The 16,340-nt window shown below is 40.3% G+C and overlaps 1 protein-coding gene across 5 annotated transcripts in view; it reads left to right on the top strand.

Moving 5' to 3' along the window:
* klhl13 (kelch-like family member 13) overlaps window positions 1-13,636 on the top strand; it is a 44,059-nt gene extending 30,423 nt beyond the window's left edge. For 4 of the 5 annotated variants that reach the window (XM_085470050.1, XM_085470053.1, XM_085470051.1 and 1 more), the window contains 4 exons: window positions 1,514-1,710; window positions 2,893-3,688; window positions 7,284-7,397; window positions 12,486-13,635. In XM_085470050.1, coding sequence (XP_085326176.1) covers window positions 1,514-1,710; window positions 2,893-3,688; window positions 7,284-7,397; window positions 12,486-12,973 — 1,595 coding nt within the window. In that variant the 3' untranslated portion in view covers window positions 12,974-13,635. Of the gene's footprint in view, window positions 1-1,513; window positions 1,711-2,892; window positions 3,689-7,283; window positions 7,398-12,485 lie in introns of all 5 variants that reach the window. The other variant, XM_085470048.1, reaches the window with a different exon arrangement.
* The last annotated feature ends 2,704 nt before the right edge of the window (window positions 13,637-16,340 follow it).

Genomic DNA, 16,340 nt, shown 5'->3' with positions numbered 1-16,340 from the left:
AAATTACTCAAATTGACCTTGTGCCCTCATCCCTCCAGTACTGAGCATATATTCATATTATAAAACCAGCTTGTTTGAGCCATTGTTATGCATTCATGTTCATGGTCATTTGTGCTGGCAATGAATATAAATGACCTACTTGCCTTTGTGCACTGTATGCAGAGGCAGAAGAACCTTGAGCTCTTTTTAAGTACATAGAGAGTGTTTGTGTGGTATTTTCAGGAATAACAGACTGCAAAAAATTTTCTTCGTTCACTTTCGGATAACAAAGATATCTGGGCAATTAAACTGAAAGCTTTTAATCTGACGCAGGGAAAACGAGTAGCACAGATGTTGTCAGAGAACGCAACCTTACTGCACTGAATTTATCTTGTATTAACCCGTAGGTGTTTACTTTCATGACTCAAGCTTTGATGGGCAACTTGTCATCAAGTAACATTACGTTCTATATGATGAGCAGTGCACATGAATTTCTTTTTCTTTGTTTGGTCCAGATTAGCTTGCGAAATATAACGGAACAGAGGAAAGCTTTTTGTTTTGTCTTATTTTACTAATGAGTTAGCTTAGGGCTGTGCGATATGACCAAAATCTCATATCCCGATATAAGAATTCTATTGTCTGATAACGATATAAATCACAAAAATGTAACATTTTCTGTAAATTCTGTGAATCTCGGGCAGCTCGACTTGCAGAAAGTGTTTCCAGCTGCGGGTCATGTAGCTGGAGTCTATACAAACTATACATTTTTAGACATAAGTTGTAAAGGCCGCCGTTTTTTTTTGTGAGTATTTATTACACGGTGTGCTGCGGGGGAAAACCTGTTCTAACGGTTGAGTCCAAGGTTTATTTTTTAGCACCTGGCGGCTCTTTTTTTAAATTCTCATCCGTAAATAATCTGCTCTTTCACGTGATTCAGTTTATTTTGAAAAGTCTCAACAGGATCTTGAGCTTTATTGTGAAAGATTTATGTGGAACATAAACAAGCAGACACGTGAAGGTGTTACCGTCGCTGTTGCTAAAATAAATGCATAAAAACAGGCGCTTGTTCATCTGTAGTGTGGTTGTGTGGTTATATAAAATATAAGAGAAAGAGAGAACTTTTAAGAAATTAATATAGCCACTACAGTGACCATCAAAACGATGAAAAAATATTGCCGTAAACAGTTTATTTTGCGACACCACGAAACAAACGATAGCGTAAAATGAAACGATAGACGTTTTTAAATCGTCATCCGATATATATCGTTATATCGAACAGCCTTAAGTTAGCTTATTAGTGAAAAGGGAATGCTCTGAGTGTAAATGTTGAACAAAAGTGCTCCCTTATGCTTACTATTCTTGGTGACATAAGTCATTTGACTGTAAAAACATTGGTATTGACATTTGCATCTACGTGACGTGTGCATATATTAGCTTTTATTCTTTTGAATAAAAAAAACTATCTGAGTTGAACCATATAAAGATACTATATGTTCAGTTAGTTTCTTCTTTCCCTTACTCTCCTCTGGTGCAGGTGGAATGAAAGAACAGGATTTAATGTGTATCAAGCTGCATGGAGTAAACCGAATAGGCCTCAAGAAGATTATTGACTTTATCTACACGGCAAAGTTGTCACTCAACATGGAGAATCTGCAAGACACACTTGAGGCAGCCAGCTTCTTACAAATCCTTCCAGTGCTGGACTTTTGCAAGGTCTTTCTCATCTCTGGGGTAAGGAAATTCTCACAAAAGTTGTGTTTTTACAGCTATCCTGCAGCTTTTAAGTTAGCTTATTGTCTGAATTAACTGGATATAAAATTTGAAACTTTTTTTCATAAACATTGTGTCATTTTAAACAAATTCCATCTAATCCACAAGTACAAGCTGCAATAGTTGCACACTCTTACTATTTGCACATCCTCTACAGAGAAAATAGCAAAGTAGAGTATGACAAGAGGGCCACCTCAATGCCAACCACATATATTCAATTTGTGTAATGTACTTGGATATTTATGATTTCAAAATATTGTATCTATTAGAGCTGTTTTGTTATATTTTCTAACTTTGTAATTTAATTTAATTTAATATATTTTAGTTTAGTTACTATTCTTGGTGTCTTTGACTGTGACCACATCATTTCATCAGGGATTAAAAAAGTATCTTGATTCTGAATATTTTGGATTTGAACTGGTGGGAAAGTTGTGAGAGCATGCCTGTGAGGCAGGGTAAGAGCAAAAAACCAAAGACTTATTTTAAATGAAGAAAAAGTACGTTTGAAGAACAATTTTGTTTACGGGTTGTGCTTGTTGTACAGAGTCAAGAGAAATCAGCTTTTAATTATAATTTCAACTGTTAATATGTCTGCCTGCTTTCATTAGCTAAAGTTATCATGCAGTGACTATTAATGCTGACAGCAAAGTGTTTAAAAATGTATGTACTTGTTTTTTCTTTAATGCAGTGCAGCAATCTGTTTTTACTGATAAATTTATCAAGGTGTATTAAAGCTGGTTTTCTTGCCAACTGTCTGAAAACCCACGTTTTTTAAATTTAAAGTGATATAAAATGGACAAAAGCAGCAGAGTCAGTTGACATCTGCTGTGTGTTAAATTGCTAAAGCACTGATTCTTTGTAATGAGACTTCTTTCCCTTGAGCTGAGAATTAGTCAATATCATAGCATATTCTTTCATTTATGTTTCATTCACTGGGACTTGAAACTAGCAAAAGGCCCGTAAATTCACAGAGCAAGGGACTGAGGACATTTTTCCATAGATTTCTATACAACTAAAGGAATGACCAATTGTAGGCCAAGAGTTTGTTTTACTTTCCAAGGGCTGTAAGCTACATCCATCCTTTTCTTTTCACGCTTACTTGCAGCTTTCCAAGATTTTTTACTTGTTTTTTTTTCTGTCAAGGTTTCTCTGGACAACTGTGTAGAAGTGGGACGCATTGCCAACACATACAACCTCACAGAGGTGGATAAATACGTCAACAATTTCATCCTGAAGAACTTTCCCTCATTGCTGGGCACGGGGGAGTTTGTCAAGCTACCATTTGAACGCTTGGCTTTTGTACTGTCCAGTAACAGCTTAAAACACTGCACTGAGTTGGACCTGTTCAAGGCGGCTTGCCGCTGGCTACGCTTTGAAGACAGCCGTATGGACTATGCCCCAAAGCTCATGAAGAACATCCGCTTTCCTCTCATGAACCCGCAGGATCTCATCAATCACGTGCAGACTGTGGACTTTATGCGTACGGACAACACCTGTGTCAACCTTCTCCTGGAAGCTAGCAACTACCAAATGATGCCCTACATGCAGCCAGTTATGCAGTCAGAACGGACAGCCATCCGCTCAGACAGTGCCCACCTGGTCACTCTGGGTGGTGTTCTGCGCCAGCAGCTTGTTGTGAGCAAGGAGCTGCGTCTCTTTGATGAGAGGGCTCACGAATGGAAGGCGCTGGCGCCCATGGACGCACCTCGTTACCAACACGGCATTGCGGTCATCGGCAACTTTCTCTATGTTGTGGGTGGCCAAAGCAACTACGACACCAAAGGCAAAACAGCAGTGGACACGGTGTTCCGATATGACCCTCGCTACAACAAATGGATCCAGGTGGCATGCCTTAATGAGAAACGTACCTTCTTCCACCTCAGTGCACTCAAGGGACACCTCTACGCTGTCGGTGGAAGGAATGCTGCAGGGGAGCTTGGTGAGTTTATTTCCCCCACTTGTTTGCTTTTGTTTCCTTTTAAGCAACAACAGGGGCCTTTAATTAATATTGTATGAGATTTTACACTTTTAATATGAGAGAGCAGTGTGAGAAAGAATGAGCGCTTTAATAAGGCTGCAAGCATACCGACGCCAAGTAATCAAGAGCCGTGCATACACATCATTTGCTGTTTCAACATGTCGCACACATAATGTGTGTGTAATTTAATAAAATTTAGAGGATGGGCACATTATCACAAACACCCTCCCAATCGAATGTAATCCATTACAAAAGCATTTCAGCACATGCAGAATCAATTTCAGTCATCGCAGCCTCAGAGAAGTGTCATGGTTTTTGATGAGGTGTTGTTTAGGGTGTCATAATATATCATGAATAAAATAAGTTTAGATTTTTTTCTCTCTCCGTGTAATAAATTGCAGTGCAATACAACAAAGCCACAGCCTACGCTGATGCAGTCTTAACAAAGTCACAGTGTTTCTATTTGTTCAGAGCTGTGGTAGGTACATAACATTGAACTGTAGGTGATGAGATACAGCTGAAGTTGGCACACAAACTGTGCCTGCAGGGAGGATTAAATAAAGAGGTGGATACATGTTGCCAGTGGCGTTTTCAGTGATTAAAAAGGGAAGGAAAAAAAAAAAAGCGGGTCATATCAGATCAACTTGTATCAGTAAACTGATGCTTTTACAAGCTTTTTGGTTCACATTTCATCCCTCTGGTGGAAAGACGAAAAGCCAACAGATGTATTTATACATTTATATCTAGTCTTTGTAATTTGGTTGTTGATGCTGAGTAACCAATCTGCAATCTCTGCACCAACTGTAGACCACAGAGAGGTGCCACCCAGTACTTAAATTCAGCTCTGTAGCTGCAGTGGACAGAGAGAGGCTACTGTGGAAGCAGTCTGGGTTATAATTAGACCAAAAAACACAGCACCAGTTCACTGTCAGTCTACACAGCTGCCTCTTCCTTCTTTACGTTTCACTGCCCTTTAACTGCATGCGGTTAGGCCTCCATGTTTTTCTGGATGTGCCCCTTTTATTATATTTGTTTGCTCTGGGTAGATCACGAGGGTGTGGTTTTTCTGTTACGTCAGAAATGCCTAGATTTTAAAAGAAAATCTTCACGACATAGAAACGAATATTTAGAATATACTTGCAGACCTGAGTGTTGCATGGATTTTAGTTTTGTGCTGCTTTTATATTTTCAAAAGGATGTAACAAAGATGCACGTACTTACTAATTCTAGTTCACCATGTTGTAAACCCTTTTATAGCTCTTGCACAATAACAGCTCAGTCTTTTAATATAAAAATAAGACTGCATCAGGCACCTATATATGCTTTAATTGAAAAAGAAGCAAAATGTACAGGTCTCGCTGTATGTCACCACAAGCTGCCAGTTTTTAAAATTATTATTCTATTTTCTATTTTCTATTTCTATTGTTGTGGTGAAGAACTTGTAGAAAGAAAAAAAATCCATGCTAATTACAAATGTGACCTTTCCAGCTTACAGAAGAAAATCATACATTGAATACATTTCAAGGTTTAAATGCAATTTATAATTTCTTTATTGAGAAGTTGCTTGTGATGAATTCCATTTTCAGCAACTTTGCAGTTTAGATACGGTCAGCACAACTGTGCTATTTCCATCAAGTTGGTGTGAGAGTTTGTATACTGCTGAAGGTCACTTTGATAATAGTCGTTGAGCAAGCAGACCTAGGTATCCACTGATTTCCTTGGTGAGACTTATCCAGCTGGTCCAGAGGTGACTCACAATCCTTGTGAGGGAACAAAAAAACCAAAAACAAACTGCCTGTAAATCTGTTAACTATAGAAGATGACCAAAAGTTTGTGAACTACATTGGATTACCAGGATTTCTAAACTTATTGATGATACATTTAAATTTGTTCTGACTCATTTATGAAGAAACACAATGTGAGTGAACTAATAACACAATGGTTTAATCATTTACAGTGCAGGCTGGAAAAGACCGGCTCCTGAGCTGAGTAACTAACAGGAGCTCCTCTATAACCCCATATACTTCAGTGGCTTATGAGTCTTGTAAAATGAGGAGGAATTTTGAAGGACTGCACTAAACAAAAATCTTTATCTATTTCTATAATGATATGATTGAACAAAACTCACAAGCTTATACTATTCAGACTATAAAAGCTGTTGTGACGCTGATTTTCTTGTGAGCTTGGGTTTATTGTTTTCTCTCATCACCGAGCGTTCTCAAAGCTTCAGGGAATGCACTGCTGCCCTGGAAATTTCTTCATTGAAATTTAGCAGTGCGACAGACTGGCGACCTGTCCAGGGTGTACCCTGCCTCTCACCCTAAGACAGCTGGGATAGGCTCCAGCCCTCCAGCCCCCCCCCCCCCCCCCCGCGCCACCCTGAAAAAGGATAAGCAGAAGCGAATGGATGGATGGATGGAAATTTTGAATTCATTCTTCCCTACACTATTGTAAGGCACCCAGGCCTCAGGTAGCAAAGCATCCCTGAATAATGATACCACCTCCACTATGCCTTACAGCTTTGGTGTTTGTTTCAGGAATGAAAAGAGTTTAAGCAGGTTGTAGAGATTCGTTTTGCAGGTAACGTTGGGCTCATTTCCACCGTTTCTATTGGGATGTACTCTGTATTTAAGTCTGTTTGTGCTTAACTGTCTCAGTTGTAATTTTTGCAGGTAGCTGCTTCTGGAAAGTGGAGCAACAGTCCTGATTGTTCAGAATTTTTCCTCACTCATGTCTTTAGAAATACCTGTGTAGCCTTTCCCAGCTCAGTGTACTCCTGTAGCACTCTTCTGAGGTTCTGTGAAAGTTCATTGAAGCATGTTTATGGGGATTGGCTCATCTACAACCTACATTTCCAGACTCCGTAATTGGAGCACCTCACTTCAAATACTTTCTTCAGCAAGTTCAATCCAGAAATGTCGAAAACTGGATCCCAGATATAGTGAACGCAGAAATGATGAAACAGATCAGCCACTGGTGAAACCCATTTTATTTGCCAGGAAGCCTGGAGCAAGTCAACAGGGGAATTATGGGACTGTAACCCATAATAAATGGAGAAATTCTGGTAATTCTTAGTAGTTCACAAATCTTTGTCATAAATGTTAACAAGCTCTAGTGAAATGGAAACGTGTGATTCTGCATTGTTAAACTGTGGTGTTTGATGTGAAGGTAAATCATTACCCTTCTCCATCAATGCAGTGATCATACATGTTGATGGACCCTGGCTGGCTGGCTGGTTTTGGGGTTCCCAGCCAGCAATTATCAGCCTGTGAGCATCTGATATGAACCCTAAGGTCCCCTTTCTGATTTCTCTGATATTTTATAGAACCATCAGACACCTTAAGATGAAAGCTCGAACAATCTCACTATTTCCTGCACAGTCAGTGCATTCAGAGCTGGTGGGGATGTGTACTCTCTATTTAAATCCTTGTTTTAGCTCCCACGCTGAGACCCTCCAAGGCCTCATTTGCTGCTGTTTGTCCTCCTTAGTTGTGTCTTGACCTACTTTCTACTAATACAGTCTTTTTTTTCTCTTTTTTTCATCTGTTTCTTCAAGCTACTGTGGAGTGCTACAACCCAAGGACAAATGAATGGACATACGTTGCCAAAATGAATGAGCCACATTATGGCCACGCTGGGACGGTGTACGGTGGTTATATGTATATTTCAGGTAAGTGGCTCCAGGGAGTTTTGAGTTTATTATCGGCTTAAATAAATAGAGACGTAATGTTGCATGACTGGGTAAGAGTTGTTTTTTTTTAATTGCATGTTTTAAAGTTACAATAGCAATAAATTTTATTCTCTGAATGTGTTATAGAACTGCAAGGTGGGGTCACAATAGTATCTCATTTTAGACAAACCGTACATAGAGTTCTGGAGTTATATGTGAGTCAGGATTTTTCTGACAGCCTGTTAATGCTAGGTGTTTTTATCTTTCAAACTTCATATAAAGAAAGTGTCTTTCACACTTCCAGACTTTTGCAAATCTTTCCTCACACTTTATTCATCTATGCTGAGCATGCTTTTGGAGCCTGCGAGGGTTCAACACTTAGGGCAGATGGCGGACACTGAGAATTGGGCCTTCAGCCAGCCAGTACTTTCTCTTTAGGTGACACCTGGGCACTTGTTCACTTAATACGACGGAAAACAAATCCTGCAGTATGGAGATGAGCCCTAGTTTCTTAGTGTGACTAATCCAGAGAGGTGCTACAAAAGATGGGGAACGGTGGTGGTGGTGGAGGGGGATTGGGAAGGATGGAGCAAAGTAGAGGACTAGAGCCTGTGTAGGAGGTGTAACACAGAAGAGACTGTAATAATCCCTCCTGGCCATGGGTACTATGATCCATCTGCAACACATGAGCAAAAAAATTGTTTTATGCAAAAATATTTTAAAAAATAGATAATGGTTTTCAGCATTGTTTTTTTTTTTTTTTTAATATATATATATATAGAAGGGGAGATAGAAGTAACAATCAGAATGGAAATGGTGTTGGTATTTTGATCCTTTAATCCTCCTGAATATGAATACATTATGAACACCAACACTTACATAGTTGCATTAAACGCATATTGTACTTACAGTGCCACCTGGGAAACTTTAGCTAATGAAAATAAAATATTGAAATGCTCTCTAGCAGCAATATACTAGCAGCAGTATTAAACCAATTTACAGTCTGAGGTGTTGACCAGCTTGCATGCAGTTTTATTAGATCCAGCAGTGTGATCACTGTGCACACAAGCCGTGAATTCAATCCACAGACCTGCAAATGTTTGCCGGTGTTAGATGGTCCTACAGAAGGCACCTCACATTCTCTATCACATTGGTTCCAGTTATCTTTCATGTTTAGCTGGAAAAAATTGCCACATTAAAAGTACATGCAGCCCCTTTGATTTGATTTTTATATCACCGAACTCTGACGTGCTGGAAAGAGGCCAAAAGCTAAGGACTACCTCCACACATGAGTACTATCAGGGTTTATATAAACAATTTTTAATTAGTTAATATTTCACATTATCAGGGAGAAGAACTGGGGCATGTTTGGGATCACACAGATCACAAGATTTGGCAGACCTAATATTAGAGTGGAGCCGAGATGAAAGCCACACATTTTACTTTTTAATATAACTAAAGTGAAATGATGAATAACAAAACGGTCACGGCCTGAGCTAATCTGCTGGTAGCCAGCTGTATGAATCGCTTCGCCCCTGGCAGTACTTTCCACTTCGTAGCGTTTATTTCCACTTTTTGATAGTCTAATGGCTTATCCTTTGTGTGTGTGTGTACGTTTGTGTGTTGGTCTCATGTTTCAGAGATACAATCAATCACAGTTCAGCAGTCTTGTAAATTCTGCTATTGTAACAGCTGGCTGTGCACCTGTGACAGCTGAAAATATGTGTCAGGGAAAATGAACGCTTGCGTTACACGATCAAGCTGGTCAGGCAGTTTTCTGAGTACAGCTGTGGGTTATAACACAACAGCGTGTTTTCAAGTGCCTTTAATGCCCACGGCACAGGTAAACAAGCATTACCCATTAGTGCAGTTTTGTTCCGGCGAGTCCCTGCTGTAGCGTCCGCGGTCTCAGAGGTTACAGTCGCGCTGTGCAAGGTGACCCGAGCTAGAGTGCACTTCTGTGTCTAGCTGTCACAGTACATCAGGTCACATTCTCCGGCTGTGCTGCTGCGCTGTCTGAAGGTATTCTGTCAGCTGGATGAGCCTGACGAATGCACTCAGCCCACAGACCATCACGGCTCAAGTGGTGTGACAGAGTTCAGACACAAGCACTGAAAACGGCACAGAGCAACGCTGCTGCTGGTCCACATTCCTGTCGAGAGATTAAGACCCTTTGGTTTTACTATTACACTTTTTCCGAGTGTTCTGATGATTTGTGTGTGATTGTTGCTTCACTGACTGGGGATTTTTGAGGTTTTCACAACTCGCTAGTTGTCTGCTAATGGTGTTTTTATGTAAAGAAAAAAATGTTGATGTAAATCTCATGGTTGAGATTTTTATTTTTTTTCCTCCATTAAAGATGATTATATTTGATCATTTATATTAATCGGGACATTTTATATTTTAAAAATCTAAAGTACTCTCCGCTTTAATTCATCTATGCTGAACATGCATTTAATGTCAGTGAGAGCTGACAGTAATCTCAAATGGATATGGTTCTGTACTGCAAACCTTCTTTCTTCAGGTTACTCTGAAAAGTGAGAAGAGGCTAAAAATTGGAGCTCAAGATTTTTCATTTTCTTTCATCATCCCTTTCTAGCCTCTTTATTTTAATGTCAGTGTCTATTTATTTTAAACCGTCTCGCAGTAAAACTGATCAATATATGGACGTGCTTCCTTCAGATCAGGATATTTTCTAGTGTAAAAATCTGCTGGGCTGAATGTGCTTTTTGATTCTTAGCTTACATGTGTGTTTATATTTAATTTCTTTGCATTAATAGTGACATTTCTGCACTAAGCTTGTACTGGCCTGCAAAGTTGTTTGGATAAATTGAAATAGTTGAAAGTGGTCATTTGAAAGATGGTTAAGAAAGATTCCTTTTCATATTTTTTCTTATTTCTGACAGTCTGCTAGGTATTTGTATGTTTGAACTCGCTACATCATTTAAAAACACTGTCTTTCACACTTACAGATTTATGCTAATCATTCCTCACACCTTTGATTCATCTGTGCTGAACATGCATTTGAAGTCTGTTTGGGCTCAGTGCAGAGAACTGACGGTGCTCACGAATATTAGGTTTCCAAATGGTGATGTCCTGTGATGGCTCCACATTGAATCATATGAAATGTTGGTCGTATTGACATAGTTGCTGCTCTCGTGATATAATGGAGGTGTTGGTTAAGACGGTTACAGCGTAGCTCCTCTGCCTTTTTTGTGTGGAGTTATGAAGTGAATTTAAAAAAATAAGGGGCTTCTGCTTAAAACCTTAAGAGAAAGTGTGTTGAATTTCATTGTATGACTTAAAACCCAGAAGTGATGACCCATAATGGCTCATAACTGTCTGAAATTTCAATTTGCTGCTCACCTCAAGAGTAAATAACTGTCTATTTTATCAGGAATAGTGAATAGAGGGAACAGGGGAGCCATTTAGAGCTCATATTCCTGCAGGGACTAATAGTCAGAGTGAGATGTCATACGGCTGTAAAATGAACTTGACAGTACGACTTCAAGAGGGTGATTATGCTCAATGGAGAAACGCAAGTGACTGAAAGTATTTTGCATGACACAGAGGCCATAAATGCAAACCTCTCCATTCTTCAAGCCACTCTGAAAAGTGAGAAGAAAGTAAAAACTGGTTTCATCAAGCCTGCGCTGCCTTTTGTATGTTAATGTCAGTCTACATATATTTTAAACCACTCTGCAGTAACGCTAATCAATACATGGATACATAGATCGTTACATATGGGCTCTCTAACTCATTATGGGGTATTTTTGGAATCTGCTAAGCCCCCTCCCCACCTCCCCGTCTATTTCACATCATTTCTGTGAGTCCCACATATGTTGGCACTGATTCAACCAGGTTGCTGGTTTTACAAGGGGACTCTGCAGTTGTTTTATATCTGCATGGCTGAGCAGGGAAATGTTTTGGCGTGGTAAAACAAGGGCATATGTAGCAGACATTATGAACAATATCGCAGTCTGCCCTAAGCTGCCTATGGAAGGGCAAAAGCTCCTCGGCAAGTTTGTCAGAGCTGGGATCAATTTGGCAAAATCTTGTCTGCTCTTAGTGTCTCTCTAATGGCGCTGATTAGACAAAGATACTGGAAAACTGATCAGACATTATGGTATTAGGGAAAGGCCAAAGCTATTGAACTGAATCAAAATAGCAGCACACTCCCTTGAGAGGTATTACAAGGAGGCTATTTTGACTCCAGCACTGTTCTCTTGTCAGGGTTTTAATAGCTGATTTGCTCCGTGGACTACTTGGATAAGGAAAATGGATGGTGAGGCCATCTTTGAACCTGATCAGCTAAGGGGTTGCTCCATCAGAGATCTGAGTCATGGCAGCTGAATAGACGGCTTAGGCCTGAACAATAAACCGAGCGCACGATCACTGGGCAGCAAGAAAAGAGGGTTACTGCCTGTATTCGGCGTGCTATGCAAATCTTCACTGGATTTGCTCCTAGTCAATCTGCCTGGGGGGGAGGGGTAGGCTGGCTTCCACCCAAATGCATGCTGGGATTGTGTTCCTCTTTATTTTAAGCCTTCCCTGTAGACATGTCCTGTTTTTTTTGTTTTTTTTTGGTTGTGTTTTTTTCCCTCCTTCCCCACTTTCCCTCAGCATTGTGTGTTGCGGTGTCTACAGACTGTTTGCGTGAATGCGCGTGCATGCGTGGACGCTTTGTAATGGTGTTCCACTTTGTACTGAGCGCTCCTCATCAGCATTATTTCATGTTGTGGAAAAGAGGCTGAAAAGCTATTGATGTCACCTCGGTTTGTGAAATCAGTGTTTAGCCTGCAAATTGGCGGGTGGGTTCGAGTGAAGGTGTGGAAAAAGGGGATCAAAGAGAAGTCAGAGGTCTTTTTTTTTTTTTGTTTTTGTTTTTGTTTTTGTTTTTTTTTTAATGTGCGGCCTTCCAGCGTCAGAGCTGGCTGATGCTCCACATTGCCCAGATGAATAAAAAGGTTGGCTGACTTGAGCGAACGAGTCATTAATCTGTCTGAGTGACAGCTTTTCCCAACTAATGAGCCTTGAGCCCTAATTTCCATGCTCTTGTTTCATTTTATATTTTTTTTCTTGCTGCAGGTGGAATCACTCACGACACTTTTCAGAAGGAGCTGATGTGCTTTGACCCGGATGCCGATAAATGGACTCAGAAAGCGCCCATGACGACAGTTCGCGGCCTCCACTGCATGTGCACGGTGGGCGACCGTCTTTACGTGATCGGAGGCAATCATTTCAGGGGCACCAGCGACTACGACGACGTCCTCAGCTGCGAATACTACTCCCCCGCCCTCGACTTGTGGACACCTATCGCCGCCATGTTGCGAGGTCAGAGCGACGTGGGCGTGGCCGTGTTTGAGAATAAGATTTACGTGGTGGGCGGCTACTCGTGGAACAATAGGTGCATGGTGGAAATAGTACAGAAGTACGACCCCGAGAAAGACGAATGGCACAAAGTTTTCGACTTGCCCGAGTCACTGGGGGGGATCCGAGCCTGCACACTCACAGTTTTCCCCCCTGATGATATGTCGGGCTCACCCTCCAGAGAGTCGCCGCTTTCAGCACCTTGATGAGCAAAGGGGGTGAGCCCTACTCCGCTCATACCCCCGTAACCCTTCCCCACCCCCCGACAGCCCCCCTCAACAAACACACCTTATAGACTTTGTTTGCACTTCCTTTATGGACAACATCTGTACTGCATCCCAAATTACCCCCCCAAGTCCACATCCCCTAAAGCTGTGCAGAACCCCGCCTCCCACATCTGCGTGATGAAACCTACATACCAACATGGTTTGGCAACCTAATTACATGTTAATTTTGCATACTTGGTATATTTTGGCAGGAAAAAAAACAACAACAACAAAAAAAACAACCTCCACTTGAAAAGTGACTTTGCAAATCAACTTTTCTACCTGATGTCCAGACTTTTCTTATGTCTCGTTTCTTTTGGTGTTCTACCTTGAGATGTTGACTACCACACTGACTCTCTCTTCTAGTCTATGCCAGGTTAGATGCAGGTGACGCCCTCCTCAGACAGCAAACGCATAGGGACCGATGAGCTTTTGAAAGACAAGTGGTTTTTAACTCAGGGGTTGGCCCAGGCCCCATCTTCGTCTCTCTTGCAGTTTCACTTCTTTCCTGCTGTTGGTATGAAACTGTTAACAAAAATGGTGTTTTCTAAATTTAATAAACATAATTTTGAAAGTAATCAAATATTGTCCTCTTCACTGGCTACAGCTTGAAGTTGCACGTATCCAGGTCGTATTTTGATGTCTGAGTGAATCTAAAATCTCTTATACAGGATTCATGATCATTAATCAGCTGAGAGAGAGTTGGCTTCCTTTGTTGCTTTGTAAACTTGTCTGTAATGAATGAGCTGTGAATGACGTGAAGGAAAAGATCAATCAGTCTGTTTGTGGGGAACGATGACTTCGCTTTTATACTGCGGAGCTGGACTGTATGCAGTAAAGGATAACCGCAGACATAGAGTGTGATTTTTCTTTTTAGAGCCACGCTGTTGAAGCACTGTCCACCCAGTGATGCAAACTACACTGCTGACAAGTGTTAACTGGAATTTGGCAATTCCACCGCTGTCACCTCTTCTCCTGCCATCATGACAGACGGTAATGTCGCCCACAATCTGCCCACCTGCTCCCGGATCATTAAAGCCTTAATAGCAGCATATGGTGTCCGAGACGTCGGCTTCAAGCTGTTACTAGGAACAAAAGGTTTGTGTAATCATCAGGTGAGTTGGCTCCAGAGCTTTAAATCCTCATTATAGTCCCATTATGTCCCTTTAATGAGATGCTGCAATGGTGCTTGAGATTTGAGATTTTAATGCCTGTTTCTGTGTTTTCCAGAGCAATAATCTACTATAGGTCTGTCTTTTAATTAGATTGTTTTAACATGTTATGAATTGATATGCGTTTGTGCCTTTTTTTAATGTTTCATTTTGAGGCTCTTATGTGCTAAACGGGTCAGTCTTGTTTCATTAGCTACATTTTAGCTTGGTCGTGTTTTTTTGAGGGTTATGTTAATGTCACACGTCAAAAAGCTTTTCTTTTTTTTTTCTTTTCTAAAGAGTCTTATTATGAAGTCCTTTTTAAATGTAACAGTCTGCATCATTCATCTAGTTTTAAAAATAGGCACTTTGTAATCATTTTAATGGAAAGCCACTGAATACACAGAGGAGCAAAACATGTGATGCGCACAGCTGCTAGATGAGGTTGCAGGAGTAGGACTTCAGTGCTGTTGTTGCCTGGACATTTAACTGAAAATAACCCTTACACTGGTTACCATTTACCCTGTGGATCCGCTGAATATGAGAGAAGTAATGAGAGCAAAGAGAAGAGGGTGGAGTGATGCTGCAGGTAGAAAGTAGTAAGATAAGATGATAACCGCTTCAGTTAGCATGCTGGGAAAAAGGGTGATTATTTAGACTGAGAGACTCTTTAAGGCTAATAACCTAATCCACCTCCTATCGTGTAAAGTTTGATTGCTAAGAAACATTTTCTGCTAATTGAATATGTCCCTGATATAACGAGTTTATGTAAGTTTGTCAGCTAAAGAATCTTTCTTTTAGTTGTTATGCTGTGGTACTTTTCTTTTTATTATGCTTGCAGTCTTAGCCAGTCTGAGCAAATAACTGAAAGTATAAAGGCAAAGAATTTTCAAGCCATGCTGATGCTGGACTTTATTATCTGTATATTCTAGCAACTGGTAATTCACTCGGTGTAAATGGTAAAATAATTTCTTCTGGATCAGAATTATTATAGTTTTATTTTTTTTATTTCCTAATTAGTTTTGGTTTTTAATTAATTGTAGTTTCTTGAGTGGATCTTCCTATTTCAGTTTTGTTTGTATTGTTTGAAATGGTTTAGTTTTAGTTTCTAGTTTTTAAGCACGTTAGCAAGCTAATGTTAGCAAGCTAATGTTAGCAAGCTAATGTTAGCAAGCTAATGTTAGCAAGCTATTTAGCTCATAATCCCTCAGGGCTCAAGAAAACCTCAAAGATTTTTATAGTATAGATGTTTAACCTTATTATGATGACCGTTTTATCCCAAAAAAATTTCTTTCACATAGCAGCTACACACTGAAAATATATTACTGCAAAAAATAAGGCACCACTTAAATTACACATAGGATCTCTATGAACAAAACATTCAAGTTGAAAATCTTTACAGCCTTTAAATTTGTGTAATTTATTGAGAACAAAATGACTTAATGGTCATAATGGAAAACCAAAATCATCAACGCTTTCATGGTTGGATTCAAAATTACACCAAAAATCAAGATCATTGATTTGTTATTGTTATTGAAATCACAGCCTGAACCAATCATAATGCCTGTATGCACTCTGACAATGTCTGGGATGAGGTTATGGATGGCATCCTGGAGGATATCCTGGACAGCTTTTTGGTGCAATTTAGCAGTGTCTCATGTATTACTACATAATGAAGTCTGGAGAACATGAGGACTAGCTGGTGGGCTCCAGGATCTGCCAAACATTCGCCTACCTAAAAGCAGCCAGGATAGTGTTGGCCGGTGTGTGAACCCAATTAGCCACCAATAATGTTTACATCCTGCTCTCACTGTGGAAAGACGTATGCTTCATTCTGCTATTATGACCAGGTGTAGTTTAGTGAAGGAGAAAGTAGTTCCTTCCTGAAAGTGCTCTTAGTAAGGTTTGTGTTGAAAACCAGGTCCTGATGTATTATTAGCTCTTAGAGCACAACAATGCAAGCACCATTTAGTTCCACTGTATTCAGGAGAAGGCAGGATTTTCTCCAGCCAATATCACCGCTCCATGGCCTGTGCAGTGATGCAATGAGCGATGATCCACATTAAACGTGTAATTCCTCTCGAATGGGTCGCGCTATTGTGTTTTTGCAAGCCGCAGTCAATATTGCATGATGCAGAGCTTTGTGTATTCTGAAG

This window comes from Copadichromis virginalis, linkage group LG10 (genome assembly GCF_057382275.1).
Source record: "Copadichromis virginalis isolate Kocher_CV1m ecotype Utaka linkage group LG10, C_Virginalis_male_GT1.1, whole genome shotgun sequence".
In the NCBI taxonomy this organism is placed as follows: Eukaryota; Metazoa; Chordata; class Actinopteri; order Cichliformes; family Cichlidae; genus Copadichromis; species Copadichromis virginalis.
This window is presented reverse-complemented; position numbering and strand designations above follow the sequence as displayed.